Source organism: Pocillopora damicornis, chromosome 7, assembly GCF_964200805.1.
Source record: "Pocillopora damicornis chromosome 7, jaPocDami1.2, whole genome shotgun sequence".
NCBI lineage: Eukaryota > Metazoa > Cnidaria > Anthozoa > Scleractinia > Pocilloporidae > Pocillopora > Pocillopora damicornis.
The window spans coordinates 6,471,890-6,490,351 of NC_142676.1; the positions used below are offsets into that span (position 1 = coordinate 6,471,890).

The window sequence follows — 18,462 nt, forward strand, 5'->3', positions numbered from 1 at the left end:
CAACCGTATACAAAATACTCCAATAACAGGCTATTAATAAGAATTGCATAATTCAACAGTTTCAAAGTTGCACTCGTGTCTGAGGTGTATCCAGTGCAAAAAGGTCTGTGAGGCGTTGCTTGCTTTGAAGTGGTCATACAGAGATTTCAACGCATATTAGACTTTTACTGTAACCAAATAAAGGGGAAAGTAGGAAAAGAAAGAGGAAGGAGGTAAAAGGGTTGGTTACAAAGCCGGGAGAAGGAGAAAAAGCCAAGACCTCCTATTACATAGAATTTGGCCCACATTGTACACAAGCAACATCAAGGCACCTCAATTGAATTTTCTTTACACCAAAACAGATAAGACGTTCCTATGCTTTCTATTCTTCCCACTTCTGACCTGTCTCTCTCTCTTCTACCTTAGCTGATAGAAAGAAGACTGAGAACAAAGTTGGAAAGATTGTATTTATCGAAAGCTGGCCAAGCCAGCAGTTCTCTATTATTTTATTCCACGCAATGAATGGAAATAAGAATCAGAAACCACTCTGGTTTAAATGGTCGAGCTAATGCGCTTGCCCCGACACCCGTCATATGCTAGCCAGTCTCTTCAGGGTATTTTTACCTGATCTTCAAAGCATGAGATCATGACAATAAACTCTCTCTAACTTTCACTGTTGATTACTTTCATCGCCTTTCTGCAAGGGCTGATCACTACTTTTTGCTTTGGTACTGTGGCTGCAAGAAAAGCGTCCTCAGCCGCTTTTGGCTTCTACTCTTGCGAAGCCATTCTTGGACAACAGTTCCCACATCATCATGGAACATTTCGACCGCAAAGTAGGGTTTGCGTCTACGGTCAAAAGGATGAAACCAAGTGAGTAGATGTTCTGTTTCCGAATCAAATATCATTATCTGGCCATTCGCAATGCCCACCCAAATAGATGGGTGGTGGGCTCCAACTGCGTCATCGTGATCTTTGTGTGACTCGGATTCCGCAGAGAGACTCCTAAGAACAACTGCGCAGTCAACGCTGAAGTGGTTCTGCCTGTTCTCTGAATCCCATTTGCTGAGTACGGACCTGCACACAGACAAAACGCTTTTTTCGTCACGAGAAACCTTTGGAAAGGAGATTTGCGTTTGTGGGTTGTTCTCCAGTCCCTCAGGGTCACCGTACCATACGGCGTCGATGTCGAAAGCCTCCATTTCGCCTGGTTTCGTTAATTATCTGTAAATGAATCAGCTCGTGGACAGCTTATCCTGTGCTGCTGTGAGTACCAGAATTCGGTGGCGTCCAACATTGAAGCTGTGAAAAGCACGTTTCCTGAAGCTCTTCTTCATATATGTTTCCAAGATACAATGCACATTTCGATCGTGAAGCCCAACCTACACGTACTCATCGTTTGATGCGACGCAGCTAACTGGTTGGTCGAATCTCATGGATGCCACGTACTTGTAACGCGACTCACTCCAAGTGTAGTAAGCGTTGACCAAGGCAAACTCTCCACGGGCAGCGATTAAAACGAAAGGTGCCATAATATGTATGTACTGGATCTGAAACAAGAGACGCTGCTCTTGATAGGTTTCAATTGAGAAAGAAAACTTCATGCTGAGTGTGCGACCATCGTAGACAAAAATTCGGTTGCCTGTGTGGTCATCACAAGCTAACCACAGATCAAGGGAATCTTGTGCGAGACAAGCATGACGCACAGACTGAGGGGATAAGCTGCTTGGCTATCAAACACTGGAACGTGGGATGACAGACTTGCTCGGTTATTTTAGCGGTCGTCGGTTTCTTGGTCGGCCTACCCGACCAGCATCAAAGCATAAGCTCGGTAAGCGTCGGAAAGCCGAAAGTCGCTACCGGAACGTGTTTCCACTGCGGACGCTCTCCAGCAATTACAGCCACGTTGATTTTTGCACCTAAATCGTATCCGATGAACGGAATTAAGCGGGTGATAATTCGGTAAAGGAGGATCGCATACGAATATACGTCTACTTGAAAGGTGTATTCCTCTTTGTTTGCTGATTCCAACATCTCAGGTGCATGGTTACCGGGAGATCCAGCGCATGAAATCAAACCAGTCGAAGTCGCGAAGTTCGCCGTGCCAAAATCAATGAGCTTAACGTGAAGATCAGCGTGTTCCTCCAAGGACCAAACAAGGACGTTTTCCGGCTTTAAGTCTCTGTAGATGACACCCATGTCATGAAGGAATCTCAGTGCGTCTGCAACTTGATATGCAATCCGAAAGAGAACAATGCGATCAATCAACTTTGGGCTAGATAAGATCTCGGTGAGAGCCTTGCGCTCTGCTAGTTCCAGCACAAGGCACAAGGGGCGCAAAGACACACCGATGATGTTGATAAGGAAAGGACGCTGTCGTACACGACGCAGCGCGTTCAGTTCCTTGCGCGCCTCGCGGTAATGCCTGAAGGGTTCAGATTCATCGCTTTGAGTGTAGAACTTGATGGCGACTGTCTGTCCTCGGCATTCCCCGCGAACGACCTGAGAGATAAGAAGACTATATCAACAATTTTGGCCTTTGTTTTACATTTCCTGTTTGAGTTTTTCTTCGATACTAGCTGAGGTGACTGGAAGGTATATCCTTACCTGGGGATTTTACTAAAGGACGGTTAATGGCAGTCTACCGCCGTCTGTTAAGCATGCTTCCAGAAATCCATAAAGGAATAACTTCTCCCTGAACGAGTGCGAGGGTCGCACTAAGGAATATTGGCGCGAGGTCCGTGCGAAACTGACCGAGGACCAATATTCCCCAGTGCAGCTAGAGCACGCGAGGTAAATAAGTAGTTTACTACATGGCGCTCGTACCAAACTTATTTACTTTAAATTTGCCAGCTTTAGCGACGAAAAAGACATGGCTTATGACCGTGGAAACGGTCCGTATGGCAAAATCCCGACTAAGTAAGAGCTAATCAGGACGCTTGGATTTAATTCAGGACTGACCTTGCCATATAATAAAGGGGTCTAACAGCCTCTCTTTCAGGCGCAGACGCCTATTACACCATCCGCAGTCACCCATGGAAAAATTCATCAAGGCCCCTTCATACTGAGAAAAAATCCTTAATTGCGAGGAAATCAACAACGAGCCTGCTACTAGCGAGCTAGGGCGGAGCTAACGGCAAAAAAAAACAAAAACAAAACAAAACAAAAGCAAAACGAGAATGAGCGGTGAAAAAATAGCTCGAGGTCTTAGAACGGACACTTAGTTTCACGGGAAAAAGTAAAGTTCGTAGCAGAGCATTTGTTACCTTCCTGTTCGCCCTTATCACGATAAATTCGCTAAAAAGACAGAAGATAGTAAGTTTACCCCCATCCACATCAGTTCGATCCTAAATTTTAAACTTGTTTCACTGTGGCATAAATATGTAAGAAGGCGAGTCAAAAGGTAGGCGTAATGTTGACGCTTAAAAAACTTATCTCTACCAATGCTAAGTTAACTCTGTGTAAATCAACCATATCGCCTTACTTAACCTATTGCCACCTGACTTGGCATTTCTGTAGTGATACTGGTAAAAGAAAGCTCGAAAGAGCACTACGCGCAGTTTTCCTAGATAAGCAATCGAGCTACCAAGCATTACTGGACAAAAGTGATCTAACGACGCTTCAGAACAGAAGACTGCAAGATATCACTATATCCGTATATATAAACACAAACTTTGCCCCACCATAGTGTGCGAGCTATTTCACACGCATTGTTTACCCTACAACTTAAGGCTGGCGGAGTTTGCCATCCTCAGATTTAGGACCAAGAAATATGGTAAACATTCCCGCACCTACTTGGGATCAAAGTCGTGGAATAAGCTACTAAGAGAAATTAGAACCCTCCCATCTTTATTTAGTTTTAAAAATCGTATCCGTAAATTTAATTTGAACGTAATGGTAGAAGACGACAATTGTTCTAATTGCATCCTTTGTAATTCTTAATCTTTATTTTTTTTAATCATTTATCCCATTAGTTGATGATTAATAGGTTTTTTAACTACATTATATTGTTAAATATATTGTTAGGCTTTTTTTTAATAGTTCAATAGAAAATATTTAGTAGGTTATTAACTTTATTAAGTGTCCCCTATTAGTAGAGGAGTTTTTAACCCCGTCGGCCAGATATTCAAGACACATTAATAAAGTTTATGATGATGATGACGAGGTTGCAAGGCCGAGTCTTTCGCACATCATACAGGGAACAAGCTGCCTGACTTTGGGTTGCTGTCCATCCATCGTCGCTAACTCTTGGTACCATTTGCGAATGAGCGTGTCGATGTGGTCCACTGCGAAACTCAAAACCCTCCAACCCTGACGGCAAGGGCTTACTTCCGTTCGAATCAACTGTTGATCAGATCCAGTGTCTGCGACGCAGTGCAGCAGGAGGAACAACCATGGATGACGAAGGCAAACGCCAGATTTCCAGCAGTGAAGGAAATTGTCGTCCATCAGCGTCGTCAGATCTGTAGGTAACTCCGGTAGACAATCGACAGGGAACTCCTTCACGAACGGGCTGTTGGGAAAGTGCGGTGTTTTACTCAATGGTTTGTCACCCCTGCTCTCTGCGGAGGTGCCATCTGTAGGATGTTTACTTGTAGAAGCAGTCAAAGATGAAGCCCTTTGTGGTGTTCCTATTGCGATATCAGCGGATTGAAAACTTGTACTTGAAGAACAGTACGACGATAAGTGCGACACGAACTCGTTTTTGCCCGCTTCAGTCTCAGAATACCATTGGCGGTTATGTCCGACAAATGGTTCCCGGCTGATAGTAAATGATACGAAAATTAGAACAAGGGTTAAACGACTTTTAGCATTGGCTTTAACACACATTGCAGCGCATGGTAAAATGGACACTGGTGAAGCTATCCTGGCACCAAACACCACAGGAGAAACCCCTCAGCCTCAAGAGAAGGACTATCTATTAACGATGAAAGATGTCATGGAAGCTGGGCTGCGGGCGCGACTGGTTGTTCTAGGCTGTTGTCACAGTGCTCGTGGGGAGGTCATTGCCAAGGGTGTGGTCGGCATCGCCCGAACATTCTTGGGTGCTGGCGCTAGATCTGTCGTGGCCTTGTGGACGATAGGTGACGAGGGAACCCTGGAGTTCATGAGTTTATTCTGCGATGCACTTGTTAAAGGCAAGAAGGCAACTGAAGCTCTCAATCAAGCCATGAAGTGTATGAGAGATTCTGAAACCTTCAAGGGGGAGAAGTACTGGGGGCCACTTGTACTCATTAGTGACGACGTCAAACTTGATTTCAAGGACATTTAGTTGCCGACCCATGTAATTACTCTTTTCATAACATTTACGCAATGCAAAGTAACTTTAAATCCAAATTATAGAAATATATTTGATCATAAATGCTTTTGTTGTTCTCTTGCTGTGTAGAGTTTAGGAGTTTCTTTTTTCTTGAAGAAATTGAGATGCTTTAAAATTGATTGGACAGAGACTTTTTCTTCTATAATTTGATAGAAGTAAAACATAAATTTCTGCTATAATAATTGTTGGGTAGTTTATCGTTTCATGTCGTAAAGCCGAATGAAAAATTTTATATGAACTCCACGATTCTCTCTAAATTATGCCTTTTTTACTTTTCAGTTAAGGCAGTGAGAATTGGAGCTGTATCATAGAAAATATGAAACCCAAGGAAGTAAAAAGTCGCTTGCAAACGTTGACATTTGGAACTGAAACCACAAGGCTACCTATAAAATCTGTGTAAGAGTCCTCTATTAAAAGCAGGGAAAACCGAAAGAGCCTTCAAGAGCCCATACGGATTTTTTTTTTTTATAAGTTGATTCTCTATTTGTCTTAAATACTCTTATGAGCTATTAGGATTTTGGACACGCCGAAGAAAAAAGACTTTGCATTGTTTTGATCTTTAAGGAATTGTTTGAAGTAGCTTAAAAGTAATTTTTTTTAATCAGCGATGTCTTGAAATCACTTTCACATTTTTTTATCTAACATGAACGAGGTTGTTATCTGTAAACAAGTTTTTAGGTGTTACATTTACGTTCAAGTTAATACACCTTGAAAACGTTTTCCCAAAATTTTTTTGCAATTTTTTTTCTCAATCGGTTTTTGCCATAAGGTTTATATAAAGTATTGCAGCCATATGCATGTGTAAAGATTTCCATAGAACTTGAAAAATAATTGGTCGTTTGGTCATTTGATTGTTCGATTATCTTAGTTACAGTCGAGCGAAAATTTCAATTAACTTTTGGAGGAATTTTTCCTAGTTATAATTAGTTCTTGTGTAACGAAAATCAGATTTTTTCAATCGGTTTTTGCCTTAAGGTTTACATAAAGCTATTAAAGCCATATGTTTTTGTAAAGATTTCCATAGAACTTGAAAAATAATTGGTCGTTTGATTGTTCGATTATCTTAGTTTCAGTCCAATGGAAATTTTAATTAACTTTTGGAGGAATTATACCAAGTTATAATTAATTCTTGTGTCATGAACATCAGATTTGTTGGAATTAAAATGGCACAAGTCTTTAAGACCAGTATTTAATCCTAGTATTACCGATAATACTAATCCTACGGAAGATTTTTCCGACGCGTTTGGACGCGATAAGGTGTTCATGAACACTCTGTTTAAACTAGTTGTCCAATTGCAAACCGAGAGGCTGGTCGGACAAGCAGGTTCACCGATTTGGCTCAAATTTTGCATGTAGATTCAGTTAGTCTACATTAGCTAATTTTAAGATTGAACGGTCATTTGGAGCCCCTCCAGGACATGGTTTTAAAGGCGCTGGTCAAGAAGCTTGCAAAGGCGCTTGTTAAGGCACTTGACAACACCACGCTTTAATGATTGCGCCAAATTCTCCTTACTTGTAGTAGGAAGTCTTCGGGTGTGATTGGTTCCTTTAAGAAAACTCATGGCAATCCAAACCCACGACTTAAAAACGTCAACAGGAAGTCTATTTGAGGAGCACGTGGGAGAAATTCAAGTTTGAAATGCGGGGACATATTCTGTGCTAGAGATATGCCCAAAAACCGATAACTTTCTACCCACAAAATCAAAGAACACTTTCCTCGTTAATCAAAAACCGTCCTTTCCCGGAAATCTAAATTAAAAAAATAAACATGAAGCGTAATTAACATGAACAGAAAGTATTCTATGATTTTCTTAAAGACAGTTTTATTTTCAAAAAGTTCTGACATCAAAAGATTTCCTTCACGCCATATGGTGTTCAAGATCTGATTACAATTCTGTAATCGGCTACTGGAAGGTGATTACAATTCTGTCATCGGCTGCTGGAAGGTGATTAGTACTTGCTATTCACTTCCAAATAGCCAATCAGTGCGTGTAAAAAGTACTATTCACCTGTGTGGTATATACTAAAGGGAGATATTAGCTGCTGGTAACTTTTAGGGGTCAAAGGAATTTTTATTTGCCACTTCACAATTGCTCATAGACCACTTGGTTTGTCGCCCTGTGTTTTACATTACCATGGTTACTTTAAATTTCTCTGGTGACCTTTAGTTAAATACATAGTTTAAGAGTGTAGACAATATGAATTATGAGCAATTAATTACTAAAAATAATTCCCTATTGGATAATTGTAGTTGTGTGGTTTTTCCTTTTTTTGTCAGATTATGTGCATCCAATTTAGCAACTTGCAGGCTGTGAAGATCGACTGGCAGAGTTTCAAAGAACAAATCTATGGAGGAAGCGGCTGGGGTGGCTTTGATGCCATACTTCAAAATCAAGTCTTTCCACAATTTCACAATTTCAGAGGTTGGCATCAATATCTTTGGTGTTCATGTAATGCTCTGACTCAGCATTGTCTCTGTTGACCACAAGTTGTTAACTCACCTGGGATCTTAGGGGGAGCTCCTCTGTCCCCATAACCTGCACAATTAAAAGAAAGAAAAATCCTCTTAGTATAGCAAAAACAGCTGAAAATTATTTTAATAAGAATATGACTGGTAGAATTCTTGCATAATTCAGCTTGCTTGTATGTAACAGATATATTATATCTACATAAGCTTACATTTCAAGCAAGGTAAGTTGCCCCGTTATCAATCCTACTAGTATCTACTAGCTACAATTCTTACTCACTGCATTGGACGTAAATTATATACTTAAATATCAGAGCAGGGACTTACCAAGGTCTGATGGGATTACAAGTTTCCTCTTTTCTCCTTCACTCATACTAAAAACAACATGAACAAAAACGAAAAAAAAACAACAAAAAAGTTTTAATTAACAATAACAACAACAAGTTTATTTATACCTTGAGTAAGTAACAGCAAAATGTTAAAACAGAAAAGCTGGTAGCTGGGCACCAAAAAGAACTATAGGAACTAGACCATATATCAGTCAGCCTGTCCTCATCATACCCTTAGGCACATATGATCATAACAAGAGAACGTCACTGTTGCCTATTCTTCCCTTTCCTCCTCAGCTCTTCCCAGCTCACCCTATTCTCTTGAATCTCTTTTTCATTGGCCATTGTTAGTTGCTGTACTAATTAAGTGCCCATTTAACAGTGTAAGATTATACTTTGTAGGCTAAAACAATACCAAATCAAATGACAGCCCTTTGGCTTAACTCTACTGACTAGAAATATTTCATTTTTTTCATAGTTATTGAAATTTTTGCAATAACTGTATTTTCAAGTTGTCAACTAATCAACTGATGCTTTTCAAGATTGCATAAAAAATACTTCCAAAGAGGTTGGTTTTCATGTTTTGTAATTTAATGTCCATAAGTAATTAAACAGGTTAGACCGCGAGTGTAAATAGAATTTTATGTTGCTGCTAGTTCCACATTTAATGAATGGTTTGAAGCCAGTTTATCAATAACTGTTCAGGTTCTCTTCAACCTTAGCCTTAGGTAGAGAGAGCAAAAAAATGTCAATTTTATAGACCCCCTAGGGAATGACAAGTCAGGTCCTATGGATACATCTATACTTGCCATGTCATGCGCACAATGCTTGACACTTCATGCTTGCACACTGAACATTTAATCACTGGCCAGAAATTCTCTTACATTTGCCTACTAAATTCAGATCACTTATCCATGACTCACATGCACTGGCACTTTTACTACAAAATTCACCCCAGCTTTAACAAAATTTTAAAATACAGAACAACAAAGTTCAAAAGCTTGCTTTTCACAGTTTACTTCTTTTGTACAGTTCAGTACAGTTCTGAAAAAGTTTGAGGAAGTAGTTTGAAAATGTAAGTAATGTGGAGAGAGGAATTTATTGTGTATAAATAAGACTTAGAAACAAATGATGAATGGTCTATAGTTATAACTTACTTTAATAGTCCTTGATCCCATCCTGTAACAAAAATTTAATCATGACTTATTAAATAGTAAAAACACTTCTAATATACACCAAATATCTTAAATTATTATTCAACTGCTCTCAGAGAGTACAAATAATGCACAAATTGAGTACAAATATCATGTGAAATTGCACAGCTGTTTGGACAGTTGGTTATTTTACAATGTAATCCAACAAGAACATTACAAGACCTGTCCCAAACCACTCCTCTATTTGCTTTGTTTTCCCTGCCTTATAACAAATGACTATAAAATAAAACAGTTGGGTAAAAAAAAAAACATATGAGATGTTTGAGGAACTAAGTTAACTATAAACATTCTGAAACCTAAAGTTTATCAAACCATTAAACCCAATGCTTGTTAATAAATTAAAGTAATAGATCCCCATAAGCTTGTGATGTCCAAATGTTTCTTGCCTTCTCCGCAATTCCCACATGGGCCAATTGATTGCTAAACCAGTAGAAAGTTCAATCACTTGCTTAAATGTATAATATCATGGCAAACTACAAATATCAGCCTGTTTTGCAAAGTCATGCATGCTATATCACAAGTATCCACCTTTGATAACTTGTCCCACTCCTAATGTAAACACGAATGGTTCTCCTCGAGGGATACTGCAGTCAAATTGTGTCCTGTCCCTCAGAGTACCCTAAAAATCAAATAAATTTAAACACACAGAACAAATCAACACAACTCAAGTTTGAAGGAAACCTTTTCAAGTTGTGACCTTTCTCTTGCAGCTAATTCAAATTAACTAATTTTGGGTTATGAATGGAAAAAACTTTAAAAATTCTGTATCAGCTGATTGAGTTCAATTTCTTCATTATAATTGGTTTACAAGTCATGTTACCTGAGGAAACCATTTTCTCACAAGGAGTTCGGGACGAAACATTGCATTAAATTACTTCCCTCATCTTTGATAAATATCTTTAAATACCCTGTAAATAAACCATGCAAGCAGAAACAAGACCCTGTCTGTAATGCATGTTTGACAGAAGTCTATTCAACAAAAAAAGGAGTAAAAGTTCACAATATTAAGTGTGACACTGTTGAAAATTAAGTGAAACATACTGCTGTTTAATTAGTGAAGTCAATTTATGCCTGGTATATAGTTTATCTCACTGGGCCTTTTAAACCAGCCAAGAATCAAACCAACACGAAAAAGTGAATTTCCCTTCCTCACTGTCATGCGATTAATTCATTTTACAACATAGCTAGTAAATTTGTCTGATCAAATTCAATTGCATTAGTTTGCTTCATATTCCTATTGTGCACGCTCATGACGTCAGCAAACAAATCCCTCAGAGAATTTTGCATTCAATCAGGAAATAAAGTTCATTTACACGCATGAATTCACCTGTCAGTTTTTTGACCAACCTAAGACATGATCATTTACAGCGTAACAAAATGTTTTCTTGAAACGAAATTATCAACGTGCTGAAGCATAGCAGAGGGAATATTAACCCTTTTACAACATTTAAACCATGTGGCTGTGGTCTTTGAAAAAATTTACTTGTGCTTATTTATTCCAAACTGCAGGAGAAAAATTTTGATTACATATTAATAATATACATGAAAAAATGCGAGAAAGCTTATCATAATTATGTGGAAGCAAAGCATGCACATCATGTGCAAAAATAATTTATTCAAAGCCTGCAAATGACATTGTGCGTTCGGTCAAAACAACCGTGTACAATCAAAACAATAATATACATTGATATTTTCCCATCTTTAAGGTCTGGCTAAACATTTCAAGGAATTGTTGAGTCTGGTTTGTTACTTGTTTGCACTGAATAAACCCTCTTCTGCATTGAATCACCTATAAGCTGCATTTACCTAAACTAATCAGAACTGAGTAGCTTTTTCATGTATCTTATTATTGCATGTAATGTAACAGTAATGCATGAACCTTCCTTGGTTCCTAATGCATGTCCACTGATGTACAACCATGCAAGATTTTAGGGGACTCCAAGGAGACAAAAGTAAGTTTTGAGTGGAATTTTTGAGAGGATATTCTAAAAATTATCCTTCTGATACACATTCAAACTGGCTCTTTCCCGTACTAATCAGACAGAAGATATTTGCTCTCAATCATGATGCGCAGACTTCCCACTCAGTCATCAAGTAAATATTATGATCCGTCAAATATTTTTGCCATTCACAGCTGTTTACAGCCAATCAAATCAGAGAAATGACATTTTCACCTGTGGAGAAAACGTTTTGTCCAATCACGAAGATCCTGTCAGAAGTACTGGGTTCTCAATGAGAGAAACCCCGTATTTGTTTACAAAATTTATCATGAGAAAAGACCAAACTCAATGCTAACCACCAGGGCCCTTTCCTATCTTAGTATCAACTATTTAAAGGATTCTGGTAGATGTTGGTTTAAGGCAAGTGCAATGGGGGTAAACAAAGCTGGACTCGATAAGAGGCGACAGCTCATGAACCACAAGGCAAGAAAGACACCTCTACAACAGTAGGTACACACGACTGACATGTTTGAGTGAAGCATGTCAAACATTAAGGTGTGATTGTCAGGTTGCTTTTCATTACTAGCAAACAGCTTATTTCTATCAGCTTTGAAAACTTCTGTATCCTCGCTTGAAAAAAAAAAACGCATTTCCCATGAACATTTAAACATTAAAGAGATAAGGAACCAGCAACAGGTTTTTCCATTGTCTCATAACATCAGATTCTCCTCACAATTTTTTGGTTACATTTTAAAAAATTTTAATCATTATAACATATTGAAGTCCCCGATTTTAACCCTTTTAGTCCCACTAGTGATCTAGACAGAATTTCTCCTTACACCATCAGTACAATATCAAACAGACAAATAATGAGTATAAAGAAAAATATCAATTAGGGGATAATTGGTTGATCCAATTCCAAATTCTCCAACCTAACAGCAAATAAATTGTTTGGCAGACAGTAAGGAGAATTGCTGATGAAATCTTGAGAGGTAAAGGGTTATGTAATCCTATTTTTTTTTGAGAGGGCACGGTAACGAATCTTACAATCTGATTGGTTCTTTACCCAGTCAGTATTTTCCTATCTCAGCCCACAGGCCACGGTAACACTTTCGTGAATCGCCAAGTACATCCCAACTTTCATTGCCATTTTTTGTAAATATATAGCTCGTGTTTCTGGCTGGGCAGTATTTTTAAGCAAACACGTCGGTAACTACCTCAAGCCGATGAATAACTTATGAATCCTCTCTTTTCTCTCACTCAAATCACTTTGGTTGACAAATCACTTCGGTTTCAGTATGAATTTGTATAAACAATAGTGTCATTATGTTGGTTGACAAGCGGCCTAAAACCCATCTGCAATTAATTTTAATAGTTCACAAAATGTACCTAGAAAGTTAAAATGTGAGAGATTTTGTTACAGTTAAACTGAACGAAGGAACTTTCATTCATTTAATACCTGAATTTTCTCAAGCAATTTGTTTGCATTGACAGAGCGAGCGAAGTTTTAATTTAAGTTCTCCAACAAATATACGCTCTCGGTGAGTCTTTACAAGTCTGTTCAATTTGAACATTTGTACCATAAATTGCACAAGAGAAACTGAAGGAATTTTTTGAGAAAAGGCCACATTAAATCCCCGTGTGTCTTGTTGGAGTGTGCCATTTGAATTTAGTTTTTGTGGAGGAAAGACCAGATTTACACATGCCATTGCAGCAAACAAACAAGCAAACTCTCACAACTTCAAAATAAAAAAATTGAATTTACTCACAATTACTTTCCTCGCCGTTTATTTAATGAACAGAGGTAAATCTTTGAATCATCGATGAGAGTAAATAATACTTTCTGTCAGATCATTGACTGTTTTTGAAGAAAACATTGTCATGACAGTCCTTGCCAAACTAGTTCCGTTGTTTTTCAAATGTTCTTATGCTTTTTTTTAGTTATGCACTTTCTAATTGACAGGTGTCAGATTATGACAGATACTTGTAAAAATAATGTTTCAAAGTTTGTTTGGAAGCCTTTTAAATTATTGTTATGGAAATGAAAATGTTTTGCTGAGGCATCTCAACAAAGAAAACTCTGCAACACTTCTGTTTTATCTTCTCACACTTGAATTAAAACATAAAATTTAATTATTTCCAGGCAGGTTAAGGAGGAAATTAAAGAAATGGATATATGTTACATAAAAAGAGATCCCTTAATATAAAAATAAGGCAGAAGTATATTACCTACTTGTCTTTGCTTCTGAATAAAGCTTAAATAGGTATCTTTTAAGCAATTATCTTCATATGTAAACCGGGTGCAATATACGGTCGTAAAAGTAATTTTATTCTAACCTCCCTCCTTGAAGGCTACCTTGCATTGTGAATCAAGTATATCAAGTTCAGTACCTCCAGAGTCATAAGCCGAGCTTTTGGGGCTACAAAATGATAAAATAATCAACGCGTTATGGCAGGTCAATTTATCGTGAATCAATTAAGTATAGTTTCCTAAAATCATTTGGAAAGTTGAAAATGTGCTTCACTTGTGCTACATATACGGATTTCGAGAGTGTGACTCAATTAATTCAAAAGAAAATATCCAAGCAGGTTACAGAATTGGTTCACGAATTGTAAACTGATAATGTCACGGTTAACGAAACCTCCCTGAATTATGGTGCCGAGACGAATTTATCGTTCATAATCGCTTATGAAATTCCGAGATTGTACCTCAATGAATTCAACAGAAAATATCCAGGAAGGTTACAGAAACGGACTTTCAAAAACGGGTCCCGAATTCAAAAACTGTGAACAACAATTATTTACACTAACCATGTGCTTACCAGCGTGCTTGTGATCTCAAATTGCCAAGACCCCGTTTAATTACACGATCACAACTCAAACGCTTCTTGCAAAATGTGATCATTATCGGTTTCAGAGATCGATTCTTCAGTTTCCACCATTAGGAAAAAAATATCGTATCGCAGGCATGTTCACCGTAAGCCGAGCATTACGTACGCCTCGAGATGTTGAGCGAAGAGAAAGTGGCTCCATGTTTTGTGAGACAATTGAAACCATTTCCTGAAGTTCGAGTAGAAAACATGAAAACATAGCGCTGAAAAGTACCATGACTAAACAATGAAATTCACTCATTCCACAGTAGAACTAACTCCACTTCACCCGCGAGTTTGTTTGCACCACACATTTCCGGTCCGTATTTTATTTTATTTATTTTAATTCTCAGGTGTTTGACGGGTTCTCATATGACAATATTGTCAAAATCAAATTGTCGCGTCAGACTTAATGTAAACATGGACATCGCTGAGTCAATCTCGATTTATTTGAATTTCGGGAAAGGCCACTACTTCTTTCTCAGGCTAAAACAATACTTCTTCGACAAAGCGCGATTTTTTTAAAAAAAAATAGAGTAAATCCTACGATAGTTGACTGAAGAGAGAAAGAGATAGAAACTTGCGCTCGCCGTTCGCTATCATTTGAAAACTTTCTAGGCAAAACAAAATCCGTAAGATAACTTCTTTTCCATTAACACCACGACCGTATAAAACATTCCAAACGACAGGACAAGAAATAACTTGAAGAATACGAACACTTTAGAATGTTATTCGAGCGATGAACCGGCGCGAGGGTTTTTAGGCGATGAAGGCCAAAGTCATTGTTTTGCCGAAACGTGATTTTAATTATAAACTAAAGCTAGCATCAAACGACGATTGGTAAAAAAAGATTGAATTTTTCTAGGCCTTACCGTTAGAGAAAACCCAGATAAGACACGACTTACCTCCTCTTCTATCTGGGATCCCTTGTAGTTCGCTTCCCTTTGATGATGACCCCTTTTCAGCTGGAAGGAAATTGTCTCAATGGCCATACGGATGGTTCAGATTATGCTTGGTTCAAAGAAGGTGTGCAGGTGATTATAGCCTGCAGAGCAGGCGTAATTTTGGCAAGCGAGTGCTAAGTAATTTCATGACGATTATGGCCGCCATCTTTGATTTAAATGGCAGCGGAAGGCTGGGGAGAGGAATAAATTTATACCAAGGGGGCGGTCGACGGTCAAAAATAAGGAGAGGGGGAGGGGAAAGAAATAAAAGATTTGTTTCGTTGAAGTTGAAATACCTTAAAAAATGAACTGCACTATTTCCTCTGCAGTGTTTGCCAAAAATATTTATTTAGAAGCACTTCACTAAGAGAGTTGTTCATACTTTCTAGGCAAAGTCCATTGGGTCCTTTTAGTTCATCGCAAAACTTTGTGATCCGCAAACCTCGATGATCATGATTGGTTGGTGGAGCATTTTGTTTGGCTGGTTTAAGTTTCAACGTATTTTTGTTTGACTAAATTAACGTCATTTGTGAACATTTCCATTTAAAAGCATTTTGAGTTGATAAAACAAAACCTGCACTGTAAATCCTGTTGAGTACACACCTCAGGGCGTCAGCTACTAATCTGTAAATTTCTTGTACTTCCTCTTGGACTGGAATATTGGCGATTCTTACAAAGTGTTAATGTTTTTAATCAAATGTAATGTCACAGTGAGGCAAAAGGTTCAATTCGTTAGCATTGTAAAAAGCGTATTAATAATTCAACTGCATGAGCCTGATTTGAAATATCAATGCATTAACAAGGGCGTGGTCAGGATCTTCTAACAGGGGGTCCTTTTACTCTGTTTTTGTCGGAAGCTGAGGGCAGAGAGGCATTACAAAAGTTTTTATCATAATTTGTTAAATTTTCGTGACAAACAGAGAGGTAACATACTCCCATATTACCGAGAAAGATGTTGGGTCTCGTTTGACAATGCCTTTATTAAGATTGGCCTTAGTGGAGGATTAAATGAATACATTTTATCCTCAGAATAGGAGAAGAAAGAAGGACTTTCTTAAAAATCTAGCGACAAGCTAAATAAGTAGTGAGTAGTGAGTGAAAACGAATTCTAACAAAGCTAATAACCCAGTGTGAAAAACGAGCAGCTTACTAACAAAGCATGAACAACGTAAGCCACGTGTTACGAGGTTGCAAATAAACTGATATAAAAAACTGGGCGAAACTACCGAAAGACTAGATGTTTAAACAAGCACAAAGAAAAGGAACATAAGCACTTACAGTCCCGCTTGTAAGAGTTTGACCGAAACAAACTTCGAGATAAGGTGGGCAAAAGGGCGCTTTTCGATAAACACGTCTTATCGTTAGCCCAACGCAAGATAACTAACTAATATGCGGTTCTGGGTGGAACTTAAAGGTCACGTCCCTAATGGACAAACAGTAACGTCACTATTGCGGTTTTACACGTTTAATACGAAACAAACTTATAACGAATCAATGTCCGGTGGCAAAGGCGTGGCAGCCGTTACAGAGCACGTCTATTGACTTGAATCGGAGAGGTGTTTATTGCTCAATGTTTGCTTGTGATGATCGCATGGATTTTTTTGTTGTTGTACGCGCTACATGACTTTTAAAGCTACAAACCTCAAGTCGCGAGAGAAACTCTAAATATTTTCACAGCATAATGATATTTACCACCTGTTTCGTTGTCCGATTTAAATATCACCCCTGCGCCGTATCTCACCTCGCAATTTTTGTCAAGCGCCCACCCAGCTCTCACACATTGGTTCAATAAGGTCTCGTTTCCAATTATGGCAGTTAAACACAATTTTTTGACTTAAAATCTTGGATATTCACATTTCTGTCTGGTAGCCGGTGAAGTATTTTAATGGTTTGATAAAGCTAGCCGCACAATCAGTCTGTAAAAGTTTTCCGTTGTTTACTCACGGACTAAAAACTTTAATTGAAATTGGACTAAATGATTTAAGACCTACCTTTCTTCGCATTCTGTTTCTGACTGCTGCGAAAAATATTCCCTTTAACATGCGAATGTAAAAGAACTTATCCAAGACGTTACAAAAACCATCTTGGCCTTCGTAATGGTGGTCTTGATTCTGATTTACAATTAGATTGCGTCATTATAGCAGCATTTTATATAGGCGCGCGCCAGAAACAGAAATGCAAGGTGGGTGTCCGCTGACTTCTAACCGTGGAATAATCCAGTGTGGCTCCTCGCAACACAAAATTGCTTTTGAGTGGAATTTTTGACAAAATGTTCCAAACATTTAGCTCTAACAAAAGAAACGCTCAAATCGGCTCTTTCCCGATACTCATCAATTACAAAATTCTAAGCGTTCTTTATCTAAAATTCCTGCCTTTGGCACAATTTTGTTGATAGGAAATAATAAAAATATTCTCGGTTTCAGCGACAAACATTTAACCGATTTCAAGCTGATTCGATAAAGAACATCTCGCGTCCCTCAAAGAATTTGATTTTAACTCCTGTTCAGCGAGTTAAAACGCCGATGGCCGTGAAGAAAGTTTTGATCAGCGAAGTGTCTTGGAGATACAAAGCATTGTAGTTGGGGAATAAACCTTCTTTCCAACTTCTTTCTTACTCTGTTCGAACCCAACCATATGCAAAATACTCTAATAACAGGCTGACTAATAAGAATTGCATAATTCAACAGATTCAAAGTTGCAGTAGTGTCTTCAGTGTATCTATTCCAAAGAGGTTTTCTATCTTTGTTTATTTAAATTTGATGCAGCAGTTGCTGAGAAGCAAATTTTGAAATTTTTACATAACCGTCTTTAAGGGTATAGCTATCTTGTGGTGGCATTACTGTTTATGAAGGTGGGTATGGCCCGCCCCCAAGCCAGCTTTCCCAAAGGGAGTGCTGAGGGCTTAACGTCAAGGCCAGTGCCCGCATGCATCCCAGCCACCACTTTATCCCAAGGTGAGTTGCAAATGACTCTGTGTGTGCACCAGCGCTAATCAATAAGGAAATTTGCTCGCGATTTTCTCTAATGACACGAGCAGTGATAGAAGTCGCAAATAAATCCGTTGGGGTTGAATTCTTCGACTGAAATCAAAATGTAGTCTCTTTAATAAATTTTTTATTATCGATATAAAAGAAAATTTTTTGTTATGTTTTTAAAGTGTTAGATAAGTTCAAGCTACGACGAGGTTTTAGTTTCTTTGTCAGGTGAGTTTCAAGTTTGCCGGCCATCAGGTGCACCTGAAAAATTTACAGTGATTTTTGGTCAGTCCAAATTTAACCTATAAACGCCATGTTGTACGCTTAAGCTTCACTGAAGGAATTATATTTCTGTTAGTAATTCTTAACACTAATTAGTGCCAGCTCTTGCTTGTTGTGTGACCGCGAAGGCGACGAGAGCGTG

General features: G+C 38.4%; 1 protein-coding gene and 1 long non-coding RNA gene across 6 annotated transcripts in view; both read right to left on the bottom strand.

The window, feature by feature from the left end:
* Nucleotides 1-902: 902 nt before the first annotated feature.
* Nucleotides 903-18,462, bottom strand: part of LOC149042272 (peptidyl-prolyl cis-trans isomerase FKBP2-like) — a 40,957-nt gene continuing 23,397 nt past the window's right edge. Inside the window, exons 1-7 of one of the 4 annotated variants that reach the window (XM_089212795.1) lie at nt 10,130-13,057; nt 9,838-9,928; nt 9,472-9,525; nt 9,253-9,274; nt 8,094-8,140; nt 7,801-7,836; nt 903-2,481 (exon numbers count right to left, since the gene is read on the bottom strand). In XM_089212795.1, coding sequence (XP_089068921.1) covers nt 2,420-2,481; nt 7,801-7,836; nt 8,094-8,140; nt 9,253-9,274; nt 9,472-9,525; nt 9,838-9,928; nt 10,130-10,171 — 354 coding nt within the window. In that variant the 5' untranslated portion in view covers nt 10,172-13,057 and the 3' untranslated portion in view covers nt 903-2,419. Of the gene's footprint in view, nt 2,482-7,800; nt 7,837-8,093; nt 9,929-10,129; nt 13,058-18,462 lie in introns of those variants that run through there. The other 3 variants (XM_089212796.1, XM_089212794.1, XM_089212793.1) reach the window with 3 other exon arrangements.
* Nucleotides 13,063-15,245, bottom strand: LOC149042273 (uncharacterized). 2 transcript variants are annotated; one of them, XR_016188560.1, is made up of 4 exons: nt 15,025-15,242; nt 14,061-14,309; nt 13,587-13,669; nt 13,063-13,358 (listed from the first exon to the last, which is right to left on the bottom strand). It is a non-coding gene; the product is annotated as an uncharacterized LOC149042273 (long non-coding RNA). The 2 variants fall into 2 exon arrangements; XR_016188559.1 differs by having other exon boundaries at nt 13,074-13,358; nt 14,072-14,309; nt 15,025-15,245.